Source organism: Suncus etruscus, chromosome 12 (assembly GCF_024139225.1).
Source record: "Suncus etruscus isolate mSunEtr1 chromosome 12, mSunEtr1.pri.cur, whole genome shotgun sequence".
In the NCBI taxonomy this organism is placed as follows: domain Eukaryota; kingdom Metazoa; phylum Chordata; class Mammalia; order Eulipotyphla; family Soricidae; genus Suncus; species Suncus etruscus.
The window spans coordinates 62,402,477-62,421,350 of record NC_064859.1 but is presented as its reverse complement, the minus strand read 5'-3'; the positions used below and the strand labels follow the sequence as shown (position 1 = coordinate 62,421,350).

Sequence of the window (18,874 nt, the reverse complement as noted above, 5' to 3'; positions counted from 1 at the left end):
CAAATTTGTAAACCACTGTATTTAAATAAAATAAAAAATTATCACAGCTCGGGGCCAGAGAAATAGCATGGAGGTAAGATGTTTGCCTTGCATGCAGAAGGACAGTGGTTCGAATCCTGGCATCCCATATAGTCCCCAGCGCCTGCCAGGAGCGATTTCTGAGCATAAAGCCAAAAGTAACACCTGAGCGCTGCTGGGGTGTAACCAAAAAAAAAAAATTTTAGATGGCCAGAGAGAGAGCTCAAGTAGCCGTACATAAGATCCTGAGTTTAATCCTTAGCACTGCAGGTCCCCGGCACCACCAATAATGGTACCAGCAACACCTGGACACCTGAGAGCAGAAACTGAGATCTGCGGAGAGGATCCATGGGCTGCCTTCTAACATTTCTGAGAATGATCTCTATAAAAGTGACTAAAATAGGGGCCAGAGCCATAGCACAGCGGTTGGGTATTTGCCTTGCATGCAACTGACCCAGGATGGACGCGGATTCGGTCCCTGGCATCTGATATGGTCCCCTGAGCCAGGATCAATTTCTGAATGCATAACCAGGAGTAACCCCTAAGCATCACTGAGTACGGCACAAAAAGCAAAAACAAAATAAAACAAACAAAAAAACACGTGACTAAAACTATTTTAAACAAACACTCAATTTTTAAAATATCTTACCCCAAAGCTATTGTTTCCACTTCTTTCCCCATAATTTTGGTCATATCCACTACCTATTTCTCACAATTACTTATGACCAGTGCTTACTAGTGGAAAAATAAAACAGATTTGCAGGAGATTATGAAAGCTAATCTGGCAAAAATGCTGAGGAATGTTGAGGGTTTGCTTGGGGAGAGACTGTTAACAGAATTGTTTTAGCTCCCTGGTGTTTTGGCTTTTGATGTTTGTTTCAAACTGCAATGCTATTCCTAATTATAAACTTAAGTAATTTATTTAAAAACATGATGCACTGCTTACGATTTTTTTTTTTTCTTTTTGGCCAAAGTGTTATAGAGTGCTTGTCTTGGACGCAGCCAACCTGGGGTTTGAATCCTGGCATCCCGTACAGTCCTTTGAGCACTGCCAGGAGTGATTCCTGAATGCAGAGCCAAAGCATCACTGGGTGTGGCCCTCCCTTTTTTTTTTTTTTTAGGAATAAGGCTCCAGGTTATAACACTTTGAAGGACCTGGGTTTGGTCCAAAGCATTGTGGGGGGAAAGGAAAAGGAAAAGAACCCTCAGGGCTAGAGATAAAGGACAGGGGTTATGGCACTTGCCTTACATCTTGCATGCAGCTGCTGTTAGGATCCCAGACATCACCAAGAGTGACCTCTGAACCCAGAGCCAGGGATAAAAGCAACTCCTTCCATTTCTCCCAGAGGAAATTTCAAAGTTAGAAAAAGCAAATTGCTAAAAATCTAAGCTGAACTTTCCATATGTAAACAAATAACTTTCTAATAGGTGAAAGTCGATCATCTTCGTGGTCTCAAAAAGAGACAAAAAGCATGTGCAGAATGAAAATAATTTAAGTCAGGCAAACTGCCTGGGGATGTTTATTCCGTGTATCTTTTTTTTTCTTTTAATAATGCCTGTGGGCGTTTCTTCTAGCTTGCTCAAGAACTGAACCTCAGCGCAGTTATTGACTTAACACAAACAAGCACAGGAGCACTGGGACCTGATTCCCTTTGCAAAACTGAACCATCCACAGGGCCTCACCCGCAAAGCCCCTAAGACCCTAGTTAGGCGCAATCCACTTTCATAGACGCTGCCGAAGCCCACCAGCTCCGAAGTAAGAGGGCTGAACTGAGTGTGTCCCTTTTCCCGGGACCCCATTCTCCGGCTGTTCAGCAGAGGGGCGCTAAAATGGCCCAAGGGGGTGGCCGGCGCAATAGCACAGCGTGCTATTGCATGCAGCCAACCTCAGATGGACGCTGGTTCGATTCCCAGCATCCCATATGGTCCCCCTTGCCTGCCAGGAGCGACTTCTGAGCGCAGAGCCAGGAGTAACCTCTGAGCGCTACCGGGTGTGACCAAAAAAACAAAGTTAAATAAATAAATAAATAAATAAATAAATAAATAAATAATAAAATGGCCCAAGGATCCTATCGGGAGCAGCCGGACCTCCCTCCCTCCCTCCTGCTCGGCAGACTCCGACCTCGGTGGATCTCTTCACCCTAACTGCACCCAGGCCCCGTGCATTCCCGTGCTGTCCCTCCCCAAGGCAGAAGGGGGGGTGCAGACTGCGGGCGAGGGTTTTTTTTGGGGGGAAGGTGTCCCAAACTCGCGCCAGAAGTACGCCACTAAGTTCTAGGGGGGGAAAGTTGGGCGCTTTCCCGACTTACGGCCAACGTCCCATTCGATCGACCTCATTCGGAAGCCTCTGCTCCCCCAGCCCAGCGCCGGAAAGGGGGAATGGGGAGAAGGGGATCTCGGTGCCCAGCATCGCCTCGGTCCCCAGGGGTTCGGTTCCCGGCCGCCACCACTAGCTGATGCCCCCCGTGCTTGGGGAGTGGCGGGCTCCCCCCGAGTTCCCTCCACTCCCGGTGAACTCGCTCCTGGGCGGCTCCACTCACTCCAGGCCGCGAGCCCCGGCTGGACCCCCGACGCTGGTGCAAGCTCACCTCCGCCCCAGACCTCGGGGAGCAGGACCCACAGCGCCAGTGGCAGCGGCGTTCCCATGCCGGGGGCCTCGAGTCGGTGACTGCTCCCCAGTTGGACTTCTTCCCTGAAGGACGGTGGACTGGACGGGGCGCCCCGGACGTGCCCACGGCTCTTGGGTCCAGACCGCCAGCGAAGCAGCCCAGCAGGGTCCGGGCTGCCAGAGCCCAGCGCCGCCGGAGGGGAGGGGCCGACCTGGGGCGCCCAGGCTGGGAGAGGCGGTTAAGAGGCGTGGCTACGCCTACACTAGCCAATCGTAGCGTGGAGAGGGCGGGCATAAACTGGAGAAAGGCGGGGCTTAGTTGGGGAGGCGGGGCTGCGTTTGGAAGGGGCGTGTCGAGGGCGTGTTGATCAGAGTCGAACCAATCTGGTTGGGGAGAAGGCGGGGTTTAGAGAGGCGGGTAGGAGGCGTGGCCAATCCAACATTATCCAATCGTAGAGGGGAGAGGGTGGGCAGAAGCTGGAGAAAGGCGGGGCTTGGTTGTAAAGGCGGGGCTGAGGTTGTAAGGGGCGTGTCGAGGGCATGGTGATTAGGGTCGAACCAATCCGGTTGGGGTGGAGGCGGGATTTAGGGAGGCGGGGTCGAGGAGTCGCCGAGGCTGGAGAGGGCGGGCAGGTGACGGCAGGGTCCTCCTTGGCAGGTCGAGTTAGGCTGGAGGCGGGAGGGTCTGCAGGAGGGGGCCGGAGAGGGAGATGCCAGTGGAAGGAAAGCTCGGCCTAGAAAGGGCACAGGGCCGACCTTCTCTGCAGAGGCGGCCCCAGAGCGACCACGTGTGGACGGGCTGAAGGAGGCAGCCACGGAGAAAGGTGTAAAACAAAGGAGAGGTAGCAGTGGCTTGCTTAGAATTTAGAAAAGTGCACTCAGGGAAACTTTTTAAGAAGAGATATGTCTTTCTTGGAGACTCTGAGCACAAGGTCCAAACTTGTCTTTCCTTCGTGCAAAACGCTTGTTTGCTCTCTGCAGAAGAACCCAGCTCCTGCCAGGGCCTTACAACAAGGTTCTGCCTAGTCTGGTCCCTTTCCTTGGCTCTCAATGGCCTCAGCTTTTTCCCACCTATGCTGGCTTTTGGGTCCAATAGTTTGGCTATAAAGGAAAAAGTAACCCTAATGGATTTAGACAGATCATTAGTAAACGCTGACACCAAAAACAGAACTAATGTGGCACCAGCTTCTTGAGTTTCTAGTTCCATACACAGGCTGACAAATGGGTGTTTGTGGGAGGGTGGGGTTACTGGGGAGCAGTCTTGCTCTTTCATTGAGTAGCCAACTCAGAATGCCCAGCAGGTTTTTGTTTTGTTTCTTGGCCAAGCTTCTTGGTGCTTTCAGAGTGGCTTGTGTTCAGGAGTGTCCTCTAATGGTGCCTGAACTGGAACCTGGACCACTTGCCTGAGTGGCCTGCTTACTTCAAGCTCTCACCCCTTGGAGTTCTCTCAGGACCTGAACCAAGCAATTGAGACTCCACACTAGCCTGCTGCTATTCCTGGTGGATAGGAAGGGCAAGGAAGGAGGGCAGGGGTCTCTAAATGGCTCAATGGGAAAGGAGGAGAAAGCCTGCAGCAGTTGTTCCCCAGGCATATGATCGATCAACTAATCTTTGATAAAGGGACAAGAAATCCAAAATGGGGGCCAGAGAGAGAGCATGGAGGTATGGCGTCTGCCCTGCATGCAGAAGGATGGTGGTTTGAATCCCAGCATCCCATATGGACCCCCGAGCCTGCCAGAAGCGATTTCTGGGCATAGAGCCAGGAGTAAACCCTGAGCGCTGCCGGGTGTGATCCCCCAAAAAAAAGAAAAAAAGAAAAAAAAGAAAAAAAAGAAATCCAAAATGGAGCAAGGAAAGCGTCTTCAATAAGTGGTGTTGCCACAACTGGTTAGCCACTTGAAAACAGCGAACTCAGACCCTCATCTAACACCATGCACAAAGGTCAAATCCAAATGGATTAAAGATCTTGATATCAGGCCTGAAACCATAAGATATATAGAACAACAGGAGGGACAATGAACTCGTAGCAACTGTTCCAGAATTTACCTCCTACTCGGAGGAATTGAGCCTTGCCTACTTGGTTGTGGAGCAGTTTCAGCTTATCAGAACATCTCAGCAGACCATTCCCTGGCCATTCCTGGCTAGGACTCAGGGACTGCCCAAGACACATCCTTAGAGATTTGCACAGGTGATCCCAATGCCTGGAATGTGCTTCCTCTAAACTTAACGTAACCTCCTAAATTCCCCTTAAAGTCTGTCAAATCTTACTTGATTTGTTTTCTCACTTGGGGAAGGAGGTTCTCCCAAGTAATGCTCAGAGGCCTTGAGATCCCTGCTATTGAGGGATCACCTGGATTTGGGGGTTCAATGCAAGGTCCTAAATATGTGATGTTGCTCAGACCCCACATGCTAGGGATAGGTATATGTCAGTGGTGTTCAAGGTCCTCCAGGCCCATAATAGTGGAGTTAGAGGCTTGCAGGACTGCACCCAGATATTATTCACAGGGGATCATGTGATACCAGGAATCAGGGTCAGCTACATGCAAGGCATATGCCCTTTTATTTTTTGGTCTTGGGCAAAACCAGCAATTCTCAGGTCAAGACTTACTCCTGATTCTGTGCACAGGGCTCACTCCTACAGTGTTCAAGGGACCATATGTGATGCCAGGGATGAAACCCAGGTCAGCAATGTGTAAGGCAAGTGACTTTTCTGTGATACTCTGGTTTTGTGGTACCTTTATTATTTCTCTGATCCCAAATCTTATTTCCTTGATTAGGCCAGTAGTTATAGCTGCATGACAAAACACCCAAACCACAGTATGAGTAGAAATAGCTGTAGTTATTAAATTCATAGATTTCAAAGAATCAGAAATTCGACCAGGTCAGATGGCAGGCAGTTTATCTTTGCCCTTCTCTCTCCTTGAGGACCTTAAGCTCAAATATCTGGGGACTAGAAACATCTAAAATAGGGATCAGCAAGCTACAATATGGGATCTATGGTCAATTTTATGCAAATGAGGCTTGTAGAACATAGCTGTTAAAGTGTTTATATTATCTGTGGCTGCTTTAGTACTCTTAAGTGAAGGATTGGTAATTGCAGCAGAGCTCATAAGAACCAGCCCTTTCCCAAAAACATCTCCCAACATTTCATCTAGGGCCCAGAGAGATAGCACAGTGGTGTTTGCCTTGCAAGCAGCTGATCCAGGACCAAAGGTGGTTGGTTTGAATCCTGGTGTCCCATATGGTCCCCCGTGCCTGCCAGGAGCTATTTCTGAGCAGATAGCCAGGAGTAACCCCTGAGCACTGCCAGGTGTGACCCAAAAACCAAAAAACAAACAAACAAAACAAAAAAAACAAACAAAAAAAACCCCAACATTTTATCTAAAGACTTATTCCCCCAGATGGCTGGTACCTTCATGGGATGGCTAGGGGCACAGACCTGAGCATCAAAAGAAGCTTGTCCATGGTGGCCTTGGAGTGGTTTCAAGCCTTCCATTGCCAAGAGTGGCCCTGAGCACAGTCAGGTGTGGCCCTATCCCACCCCTTTTAAAAAATCTTCTATAAACATGAAAACTTACCTAAAATGTGAAATATCAGCTCAATGGATTAATTCCATACTTGTTGGGCATCAAATTACATTGCAATTTGATACCCTAATTATTCAAGTGATCAAAACATGTGTAGGCAGATGTGAGGGGAAAGTCAGAACACCTGCAGTATAGAGCTGTCTCTCTGCTTTAAAATATCTGCCCACCATTGCCTATATTCTCCTGGATAGCTAAGAATATGTTACAAGTAGGAGGTGCCTAATGCTAAACACCTAAGAAGAAAAGGGCCTGCAGCTATGTCCTACTGGGATTAGAAAAGAGCAACATAGGGGCCAGAGCAGTGGTGCAAGTGGTAGAGCGTTTGCCTTGCACAAGCTAACCTAGGACAGACTGCGGTTTAATCCCCTGGCATCCCATATGGTCCCCCAAGCCAGGAGCGATTTCTGAGCACATAGCCAGGAGTAACCCCTGAGCGTCATCGAGTGTGCCCCCTCCTAAAAAAAAGATCAGCCTTACTGATTCAAAAACATAAATGGGCCTGGGAGAGATAATTGAATGGGCTGATGCATGCTTTGAATGTGGGAGGCTCAGGTTCGATCTCTGGCACAGCATGGTCCCCTGTGTACCACTAGGAGTGATCCTTACCATTGTGCAAGAAGCAGCCCTGAACACCACTGAGTTTCACACTCCTTGCCCCCAAAGAAATGAAAAAAAGCAAGGACTGTGTCTCAAATCAAGTGGTATTATGATTACAACCCCTGTACTGAGCATTTCTGCAATCGAGTGAGAGATTTTGTTTTATTTTGTTTTGGGGCCACACAAGGCAATACTTAGGGCTTATTCCTGGCTCTGCACTCAGGGAATCACTTCTAGAAATGTTTGGAATAACATATGGTTCACTGGGGATTAAATCCCAAATTGATCGCATGCAAGGCAAGTACCCTACCCACTTTACTATTGTCTTGGCTACAACTAAATAGAGATTTTTTTAAGTCTCACCATGGAAATCTCAACATGAAGCAGTTTGAGCCTACAGCCTATCTGACTGTTAACTTCCTTGCCACCATCACGTTCAACTTTGTCCCCAGGTTTGGATTGTGATTTACTTCCGCTTCTATCTTCAGTCCACAAATCAGAACTGGCCTCCTTCCAACCAGTTTAACATTGTACTAATTGCTCAATATTGATACACCTAAACAGTCTTTGAGATACTGTTGGGATAATGGTGTATAGAGAAACTTCAGAACAAGAGACCTATGTATGTGTTCATTTATTTCCCACTCTGTGAAGACAGACATGCCATGGAACACATCAGAGAACCAATATAAAGTGCCTCCATTAGGCAGTCTCTGTCCCAGAAATATTAGTGCTAGACAAAGCTGGAATCACTTACTGAAGATGTAAGCTCTTGAAAATTAAAATTAAAGCTCTTAAAGTTGGGGAGCAGAGATGGCACCTATAAGAAAATCAACCAGAATGCCCTAATTCTTAAGAAAAGCACAAACATCTTAGAGTTTCTTGGGCAACACAGATGGCACATGTAAGACTCAATTGTTTACCAGATAGTGTGGATGTGCAGGTATAAAGCTCTTGTTGGTAAGGTAATCCATTCAGAATAAAGGGAACACACTGTACCACCATACTCTGCTATCTGTTGAGTGGCAGTTAAATAGGAATCCATTACTGAAGACTCATAGGATCTAAGTACCACAGTTAGGGAAAAGAAAAGCATACAATGTAGCATCAGGAATATAGTTAATGTTATATTAATTATTAATTATAGAGTCCTATTGTGGTGGATGGTGGTGAGGCCTTTCTCAGCTTGTACTGTTGCGTGCAGACCCTTCCGCAGGCTGGTCTGTAGGTGCATGGTGATGGCAAATAAATGATCCACAGCAGTCAGATGAAGTTTCAGGAGACATCCAGATTTATTACCAGGCCTAATCGCCATTTGGTTTTTTTCATATGGCCTCTAAGCTAAGTACCCTCTTTCCTACTCCTCTGCATCCATCCTCTGTCTGCTCTCTCTAGTTCCTGCGTCTCTGCCTCTCCCCCTGCCCCAGATAGGCAGTAAGTTGGGGTAGGGAGGTAACATCTCCCTCTTCCTTGTTTTAAATAAAAAAGAGAAAAGGTTACCTTTTGTTTTCCTGACCTCCTTCTTTGGCCAAAGATGTTAACCAACGTCCCCTCCAACATCCTGCCTATCTCACCTTAATGGTGAGACCCACCCACAGCCCGGAGGAGTCTGTGGTTAGTAATGAAGGGGTTACCTGGGGAGAGGGAAGAGGCAGAGATGCAGCTAGGAGAGCAGACAGGATGGATGTAGAGGGGCAGGTAAGAGGCTGCTTAGCTTAGAGGTCATGTGAAAAAAAAATGGCGATTAGGGCCTGGTAATAAAGCTGGATGTCTCCTAAACTTCATCTGACTGCTGTGGATCATTTCTTCGCCATCACCTTGCACCTACAGACCAGCTGGCCAAAGGAACTGCAGGTGCCGGGACAAGCTGAGAAAGGCCTCACCATCATCCACCACAATAGGACTCGATAATTAATAATCAGTACAACAGTTAACATTGGTATGGAGAGGAAAGGCCACTTCTTGGGAAGAGAGGCAGAGAAGTCAAGCAAATTTGTTGTCCTCTAAGAAATGTGGTCTTTCTCTAACATATAAGAAAGTGACATAGGGGCCGGAGAAATATCACAGCGGTAAGGCATTTGCCTTGCATGCAGAGGGACAGTGGTTCGAATCCCAGCATCCCATATGATTCCCCGAGCCTGCCGGGAGTGATTTCTGAGCGTAGAGCTAGGAGTATTCCCAGAGCGCTGCCAGTGTGACCCCAAAACAAAACAAAAACAAAACAAAAAAAAAGTGACATAGGAAACCAGGAACAAGTGAAGCCCCAAGTGGAGGCTCTGCTAAAATGTTTTGTTTTCTGGCCACCTGAGTATACTTCAAACGCATAAAAACATTAACAGCAAGAATCCTTACGGGCCTGGCTAAGACCAGGGGCCTGTCATCTAACTTACTGTTGTCAATAATTTGTTCTGACAAGCACATAAAATTTTCCTCCTCAAACTCCTAAGGCCTCTGACTACATAGTAACTTATTAACTTATCAGTATTCCTGAGCTGGAGATAAAGGGCCAATGCCATATAGGAATTTTGGCAATATAGCTAAAGCTATTTCTAGGAATGCTGGAATTAACCCTTACAGCAAATAGTCCTTGCAAAATTAAATGGTAAAAGTAAAAGTTTCTCTTCCATTCAGCAAGCATTATAGTAGAACAAAGTATTCCTTTAGTAATGTGGTTGTTTTGGACTCCTTTGCAAGAAAATTTATTTAAGAGGCTTTTAACTTCCTGGAAGTGAAAATTGTTTAGTTTACAAAAGAGATGATGTGACTCAAAGATGCTCCTTTGTGTGTTAAACAGTTTATAAAAAGGATGTTTGCTAGATGTTGGTAGTTTGTTGGAGAAAGTGAGGATGTGCATGTTAGTAAATTGTTTGAAAAAGTAAAAGTGTGGGCTGGAGAAATAGTACAGCAAGTAGGTGTTTGCCTTGCACATGGCTGACCCAATTTGGATCCCTGGCATCCCTTCTGTTCCTCCCAGCATGCCAGGAGTATTTCTGAGTGCAGAGCTAGTACTTACTCATAAGCACTACCAGTGTGGCCCAAAAAATGCCAACAAAAAAAGTACAAGTATGTGTTACAATTTATTCTAAGTATAAAATGGTACATTTTAACCATGCTTGAAAATCACAATGGAAGTTTTGCAGCCTAGCTTTTGTACTGTGTTGGGCAGCTTTTGGAAACTTGGTGGTGCTAGTAAGATATTCCTTTACCATTCTGGACAATGTGATGTGCAATACCCAGATGTCAGAGTCACCAAGATGGTACTTACTTGAATTTTAAATCATCATAAAACAAATAAAAGTACTAGAATACAGCACTTAAAGATTGGGAGAATTCAGATAGTGAATGTTGAAGACTGTTCAGCTCAATATCAATAGCATGAGGTTTAGATTTTGACCTTTAATGACAAACTAAAGCTTAAAAGCAACTTGATTTAGCTTCTTTTCTTCCTCCTTTCCTCTTTTTCCTTCTATTTCAGTACTGGGAATTGAATTCTGACCTCATATGTGCAAGATATGTGCTTGAAGATGCTACCTCCACAATCCTTCCCTTTGGCTTCTTGAACAAAATACTAGTATTTTGATGGGGCTGGCGAGGTGACGCTAGAGGTAAGGTGTCTGTCTTGCAAGCACTAGCCAAGGAAGGACCGCGGTTCGGTCCCCAGGCATCCCATATGGTCCCCCCAAGCCAGGGGCAATTTCTGAGCCCTAAGCCAGGAGTAACCCTGAGCATCAAATGGGTGTGGCCAAAAATAAAAAAATACTAGTATTTTGAAGGTTTCTTTTTGTTTGTTTGTTTGTTTGTTTTTGAGTTTTGGGCCACACCCAGCTGCGCTCAAGGGTTACTCCCGGCTCTAAGCTTAGAAATCGCTCCTGGCAGGCTCAGGGGACCGTATGGGATGACAGGATTTGAATCACTGTCCTCCTGCATGCAAGACAAATGCCCTACCTCCAGATATCTCTCTGGCATGTTTTTCATTTGCAATTCTAGGGGAATGAATTTAGTACATGTAAAAAAAATCCATCTGTTCTTGGCAAAAATCACTTTGGAAATAAAGAATTTTGTACTTCTTACAGTTGTTAGGAAATGAGGGATGGCAAATAGGAAAGATTCTGTTTGCTATACAATGTACTGAAATTACAAAGGGCTGGTTCTCAGAGTTTCTTGGGAATCTGGGGATCTGCCAGGGGATAGGCAATAGAAAATCTAACTGACAAAATGTTTGAATATCTGTTTGTCAGAGATACTTCCTTGTATACTCTGTGCTATGTGCTTCACTTGCTTGCTACCAGGAGCATGACTTTGCAAAATGTGTGTGTTTGTGTGTGTATACACAGTAACAAACACACACACATTCTCAGTGGAACTGCTAAACAGGTTTTTTTTTTAAATAATATTGTTAAACACCTTGATTACAAACATGATTGTGATTAGGTTTCAGTCATGTAAAGAACACTTCCCTTCACCAGTGCAACTTTCCCACCACCAATGTCCCAAATCTTCCTCCACCCCATTCCACCCCCACCTGTACTCTAGAGAGGCTTTCCAGTTTCTTCATTCATTCACATGGTTATGATAGTTCTCAGTGTAGTTATTTCTCTAACTGCACTCACCATTCTTTGTGGTGAGCTTCATGAAGTGAGCTGGAAGTTCCAGCCCTCCTCTCTTTGTCTCTGAGGATTGTTGCAAAGATGTCTTTCATTTTTCTTAAAACCCATAAAACCCATAGATGAGTGTGACTTTTCTGCGTCTATTGAACAGGTTTTTGAGTTTTGTATTTCCTTTGGATTCATGGTTGAAATATTTGTTTTATTTTGGTGTGTATGTGAGGGGGGGAATACACAGGGGTTAATCCTGGCTCTTTTCCCAGGAATCACTCCTGGTGGTTGGTGCTCAGGGGATCTATGGTATTCCAGGGATCCAATCTGGGTTGGCTGCATGCAAGGCAAATACTTTACCCTTCTGTACTATCTCTTCAGTCCTTATGGCTAAAATATTTAAACCTATGCCTGCAGCTCTTTTCATACATTTGTAAGTGTATTTATTTGTTTACATTCATAAATTTAAAGAGAAGAAAGACACTGTTCGCTAAAAGGCCGGGTGTATATTTAATATTTCAATACTTTGTCTATAAGTCTGCCTGTATCTGTATCTTGAAATTTATGGTAATAAGGAAGTTATAAAAACTTATTGTTGGGGCTGGAGCAGTAGCACAATATAGGTAAGGCATCTGCCTTCCCTGTACTAGCCTAGGATGGACTATGTCCCATATAGTCCCCCAAGCTAGGAGCAATTTCTCAAAGCATAGCCAGAAGTAACCCCTGAGCATCACTGGGTGTGGTCCACCCCCCAAAAAAATTATTGTTGGAGCCAGATAGTACAGGGGTTATGGCACTTGATTTGCTGTGGCAGACACTGGTTCAATCCTCAGCACCATCAGGAATGATCCCTGAGCACAGAGCCAGCAGTAATCTTAGTAGGTGTGACCTTTCAAAAAAATGAACAACAACAAAACAAACTTATTGTAGTGCCTTCACATGTACACATACACAGATATTTTTGATTCCTTTGGTAGGAGAAGAAAAATATGTACAATGACTGAAGGAACCATCTTTAATTGGTTCTGTATTGTGAAAATAACATTTAGTAGACTCTTAAGGAGAATTTGTGTGATTTGGCTAATTGGACTATTGTCTATGTCTTTTTTTTTGGGGGGGGGGCCACACCTGGTGGAGCACAGGGGTTACTCCTGGCTATGCAGTCAGAAATTGCTCCTGGGCCCGGAGAGATAGCACAGCGGCGTTTGCCTTGCAAGCAGCCGATCCAGGACCAAAAGGTGGTTGGTTCGAATCCCGGTGTCCCATATGGTCCCCCGTGCCTGCCAGGAGCTATTTCTGAGCAGACAGCCAGGAGTAACCCCTGAGCACTGCTGGGTGTGGCCCAAAAACCAAAAAAAAAAAAAAAAAAAAAAGAAATTGCTCCTGGCTTGGGGGACCATATGAGACATCAGGGGATTGAAATTGCAGCCCATCTTAGGTTAATGTGTGCAAGGCAAATGCCCTACTGCTTGTGTCACCGCTCTGGCCCCTGTTTATGAGTTCTTTCTGGAGTTTCTTGTCCTGAGAAGTCTATAGAATTTGGAAAGCTTGGTTTTCTCTCTTTTCTTCCAAAATAATTAGGACCATTCCAAAAATATTCATGAAGCATTTTTATTTTATTTTATTTTTGTTTTTGGGTCACACCCGGCAGCATTCAGGAGTTACTCCTGGCTCCATGCTCAGAAATCGCTCCTGGCAGGCTCGGGGGTCCATATGGGATGCCGGGATTTGAACCAATGACCTTCTGCATAAAAGGCAAATGCCTTACCTCCATGCTATCTCTCCAGCTCCTTCATGAAGCATTTTAAAAGTTGGAGAGAGCTCCAGGTACTACAATAAAATGTTATTAAATCTTAAAAGCTATACTCTTAAATTAAAGCACATTTGCTTGGGCAGGTACAAAGGCCATGTAACAAGATAGTTGCTTTAATCTGGCAGTTAACACCTAGTGAGATTGCTAACTTCCCCAAGTATAACTGGTCTTCTAGAAGTGACATCAAAAGAGAAAGACTTTCCAGAATAACCTGGTATTGACCACTCAACCTGGACGAAAGACCCAAGAGAGGATTCTGACTCTTGAACCAAGAAACAAGCAAATTAATGAGAATACTGCTAAACCTAGGTGCCACATCCCTATTTTATTTAATTAAGGACAATATTTGATTTGTAATGAACATATTAAAAAGTCCTGTTCTTTAGCTCTAGCCATCATTTTCATGGCTATACTTGTTCTAATTGGAATAAAACATCTTTTAAATTGTATTTTGTCCAATTCATTTGCTGACAAAGCTTCCTGAGGAAGCAAATCTTTGGGCTGCCACCAATAAACCCTCTGCACTGTCTGTTAGCTCCATCTTCCTCCCATTCTCTCCAGTTGCCATTTACCATATCATCTTGGCTGGAACACAGAAATTCTGGGATAGTCTACTCCAGGTTAGCTCACTGCTTTTCCCTTGCAGCTTCCAAGCAAGCATATATCTTCCTTCAAAGCAGCTGAGATTGCGTTTTTTTAATTGGTTTTGGGGCCACACCTTGCAGTTTTCAAGGATTACTCTTGTTTCTTTTGCTCATAAATTACACCTGGCAGGCTTGGGGGACTGTATGGGATGCCAGGATTCGAATCCCTGTTCTTCTGCATGTGACGCAAACGGCTTACCTCTATGCTATCTCTCCGGCCCCTGAGATTGCATTTTGGGTTTCTGGGTTTGGGGGCTTTGGTTTTTGGGTCACATTCAATAATGCTCAAAGATCACTTCTGGTGGTTATTTAGGGACCACAGGTTATTTACCCACATTATTTACCCAGGTTGACCAAGTACAAGTTAAGCACTTTACCCACTTTACTATCTCTCTGACCTCTGCAATTACATTTTGGATGGAGACACAGATATACCAGATCATTTATTGGTGTTCTCACCCCCACCAGAGTTAACAAATTGTCCATTTATAATTGACATGCAAAAAATTAAATGACTAAAATATCTCTCATTATTTATTAGCAAAAAAGGTATACAATCTCAACATTAGTTGCTATTGCTGCATACCAATATAGCTATAAACTTCATTGTTTAAAATAACACATACTTGGAATAAGGAGGTAGTTCAAATGACAATACTTGCCAAGCATGTTCAGAGGCCCAAGTTACAAGGTGCTCTCATTGCCAGTTAAGCATAAACAGATTTTAATAGATAAACAGATTCTAATTAAAATTAGATAGCATGGAGGTAAAGCGTTTTCCTTGCATGCAGAAGATCAGTGGTTCAAATCCTGGTGTCCCATAGGGTCCCCCGAGCCTGCCAGGAGCGATTTCTGAGCCAGGTGTGGCCCAAAAACAAAAACAAAAACAAAAACAAAAAAAATTTAATTGGGGCTAGGGGTTAAAGTGTTTCCTGTGTATGTAGCTAACTGGTTTGGGCACTTCCAAGACTGATTCCTTAGCACCACAGGGTGTGGCTCCAAAATCCCAAATTAAATCAATAATGTTAAATGACACATTACAATCTTGGAGGTCAGAAGTCCTGCTTTGGACTGCTCTTCTGCTTTGTTTTTCTCAGTCAGTGATCAGAAAGTTGCTTAGGCTTGTGAACTTTCAGCCTACTCAGAATCCTGATTGCTGTAAGATGTAGAACTGGCTGGTCCGATGGCAGTGGCTTATCAAAATTTATTAATGTTAGTATCACAAAAGTCGGTATATACACTCCTCACACTGCTCAATTTGACTGGCTTAAAAAAAAATGGGGCCGGAGAGATAGTATGGTGGTAGGGAGTTTGCCTTCCATGCAGAAGGTCGGTGATTCGAATCCCGGCATCCCATATGGTCCCCTGAGCCTGCCAGGAGCAATTTCTGAGCATAGAGCCAGGAGTAACCCCTGAGTGCTGTCGGGTGTGACCCAAAACCAAAACCAAAACAAAACAAAACAAAAAACAGATGTAGAATTAAGGTTTTTCTGCTAGCTACTAGCCATTGGCTGCCTTCAGCAGCTAAAGACCACCCACATGTACTTTTTTACTCAGGGTTCCCTAATGTGCAAGACAAGGAGACAGCTGTGTTCACTAGCAAGAAGTCAGCGACAATCTTAGAGAATCTAACCACAAAGTGATATCCCATCACCTCTGAGATTGGGGAGAAAGTAAATTCAGGGAGAGGAATATATAAAGAATCTGGGATCAGGGCTGGAGAGGTAACATGGAGATAGGGCATTTGCCTGCAGAAGGACAGTGGTTCAAATCCCGGCATCCCGTATGGCCCCCCGAGTCTGGAGGGAGCAATTTCTGAGTGTAGAGCCAGGAGTAAACCCAAACAAAAAAACAAAAACAAGAATCTGGGATCATTGGGGGCTGCCTCAGAAGGAGCCTGCTGGAGTCTCCAAATATAAGACCTTAGCAAGGAAAAGACATGTGTTCTATTTTTCTTCACTTTGGGTCCTTCCTCTCTGCTCAAGCCCTCTTCCATATATGCCAAGTTTGACACAAGATCCCAAGTGGATTCTGTCTCAAAACTTAAGTTTCATATTAGTTTTTTTTTTTTTTAACACAGACAAAACAAGTTGCCCTTCAAGTCCCTGAAACCATGCTTGACTTCTATAGCATCAGCTTAAATAAAGCATCTCAGTAAATCAGGGGACAAAGGGATAAAGGAGGCAAAGGAATTAGTTATCAATTCATTTACCTGGTAACAGCAGAAACAAAGAATGAGTTCTCAGATAACTGTGCTCTCTGGATTTATTTGATTTTTTCCAATATATGATTTATAGGCTTGAGTTCAAGTCACAAGGAGCTGTTTGGTCACTCTGCGGGTAGTCTGGCATGGCTCTAGGACCCAAGGATCCGGTGGTGTCTTTGGGAATACTTCGAGGGAACGATGAGTACCAAACCGGGTATCTTCATCAAATAAATATATCCATCATCTGCTGAAGCTTCAGAGAAGCATTTTTACAAGGTCACATGGATAGACAAGGGCACATCCAGTAGAGAAAGAGAGCTTAGAACAGTGCATTTTTAAGCCCAACAATCCAAGTTCCATGTATAGGGAAATTTCATGACTTCATCTCTCCTTACAGCTGCATAATATTCCATTGTGTGTATGTACCACAGTTTCTTTAGCCATTCATCTGTTGAAGGGCATTTTGGTTGTTTCCAGAGTCTGGCTGTTGTAAATAGCGCTGCAACGAATATAGGTGTGAGGAAGGGATTTTTGTATTGTATTTTTATGTTACTAGGGTATATCCCTAGGAGTGGTATAGCTGGATCGCATGGGAGCTCAATTTCCAGTTTTTGGAGGAATCTCCATATCGCTTTCCATAAAGGTTGGAAATGGAATTTATTATGCTGTGTGAAATAAGTCAGAGGGAGAGAGAAAAACGCAGAATAGTCTCACTCATTTATGGGTTTTAAGAAAAAAGACAGTTTTGCAGTAATTCTCAGAGACAAGAGAGGAGGGCTGGAAGGTTCAGCTCACTACATGAAGCTCACCAGCTCACCATGAAAAGTGATGAGTGTTGTTAGAGAAATAACTACATTAAGAACTATCCTAACAATGTGAATGAATGAGGGAAATAGAAAGCCTGTTAAGAGTACAGGCGGAGGTGAGGTGGGGAGGAGGGAGATCTGGGACATTGGTGAGGGGAATGTTGCACTGGTGAAGGGGGTGTTCGTTGCATGACTGAAACCCAAAAACAATCCTGTTTGTAATCTAGCTGTTTAAATAAAGATATACCAAAAAAAAAACAAAACCTCAACAATCCGCAGCAGAAAACACCGGCCAGTTCCAGAAAAACCGAGCTTGGACAAATCTGATGGGCGCTGTTATGCTTTTCGTCCCAGAAACAGTCCAGAAACGGTGCAAGGAGAAGGGAGGGAAGGCCAGAATTCCGCAGAACATCCTCATCTAAGCCAGGAGGCGGCCAAGGCCCCGCCCCTCCAGGCCCCGCCCACACGACCACGCCCCTTTCTTCCTCCGGCGCGGGGCAGGACGGGAAACCCAAGATGGCCGCGCCCATTTGAACGTCTCGCCAGAGTGGCTCGCTCGCCTGCTCACCTGCTCTAATAGCTTTGAGCGGTTGAGCCCGCCGCAGCCGCCCCATTTCTGCTCCGGAAAAGGGAGGCAGAGAGGGAATGAGAAGGGGCAGCGGCCGAGGAGTCGCCGTCATCAGTCCCAGCGCCGACCTCACGCCGCTCGGCCTTCGCGCCTCCGGGAGCCGCCGCCGAGGCTCGCCGCGTTTCGCCGCGTCCCGAGTTGCGCAGGTGCGGTTGGGCTGGAGGCGCGCGTGGTGCTGTGGCTCGCGGGTCCTGCGGGCCGGGATTCCGGGGTGCACGTTCCGGGGCTCTGCCTCAGCACCTAGAACTGACCCCTTATCCCCAACAGGACACTTTGGAAGCTCTCGGCCTGGTGCTGGGACCGAGCCACTCACGGGGCTTCGGGATCTACCTTCTCGCAGAATCAACTCCAGAGCGCCTTCTGCGTCTTGACGTCTCTGCTCCCAAGGGTATGTGTGGTTGTGAGTCACCTCTGCACCACAGCAGGGTTTTCTACTAAGAGATGCTGATACTTGGGGGCTGGAGAGGTATGAATCTGCGGGGAAGCCACTTGACTTGATTTTGCATTTGTTCCTGACATCCCTGACATCACCTATGGTCCCCGAACCCTGCCAGAAGAGATCTCTGAAGACAGAGACAGGAGTAAGCCTTGAGCACCTCCTGGTGTGGCCCCAGATTGGGCAACAACAATAACAATCCCTCAACAAAACAAAACAAAAACAACAACAACAACATAGAAGGAGGCAGACATATTCAATGGTGCAAGTTTAAGGTAGTAGGATTACATCTGCCTCCATTTGTAAGCTCTAATAAAACCACGAAATTTGGGCCACTGTACAGAAAGATGTTGTCCTATGACCAATTCTATAATTGATACTTTGTAGAATGTTCATTTTTAATAGAATGCTTTTTTTTTCTTTCAGAATTGCACACAACGGTGAAATAAAGTCAGTGCTTTTAGGTCTTTTGTTATCTCGTTGACTAAAATATAGGGCTACCAACTGAGTTTGTTTCCTGAGTGAATTTATATATTGCTAGCATGTTCCAAATCCAAAATTTTTTAAGTTCTGGAACTTAAAGTAGGAAAATGAAAACGGCATGGGTTCTGGTATTCAGTTATTTCAGCAGATACCAGTTCATTCACACACACAAGACAATTTTACAGGACTCAATGTAAGAATTCTATAGGATTTGGGGCTAGGAGCCATAGTATAGAGGTAGGGCATTTGCCTTGCACACAGCCAATCCCCGGACGAGACTTCGGTTCGATTCCTGGTCCCATATGGCCCCCCTGTGGCTGCCAGGAGCCACTTCTGAGCACTGGCTAGGAGTAATCCCTGAAGGTCTGGCTGGGTGTGACACCCCCCCCCAAAACAAAACAAAACAAAACAAAAAGAACTCTAAAGGGTTTTAACGGTACTCGGAATATATTG

At 45.2% G+C, this 18,874-nt stretch overlaps 1 protein-coding gene across 1 annotated transcript in view; it reads right to left on the bottom strand.

Annotated features, from left to right (window-relative positions):
• MERTK (MER proto-oncogene, tyrosine kinase) overlaps positions 1-2,671 on the bottom strand; it is a 122,861-nt gene extending 120,190 nt beyond the window's left edge. Inside the window, exon 1 of the mRNA XM_049784458.1 lies at positions 2,607-2,671. Within this exon, the coding sequence (XP_049640415.1) occupies positions 2,607-2,664 (58 nt within the window). The 5' untranslated portion in view covers positions 2,665-2,671. The remainder of the gene's footprint in view (positions 1-2,606) is intronic.
• Between the last annotated feature and the right edge of the window lie 16,203 nt (positions 2,672-18,874).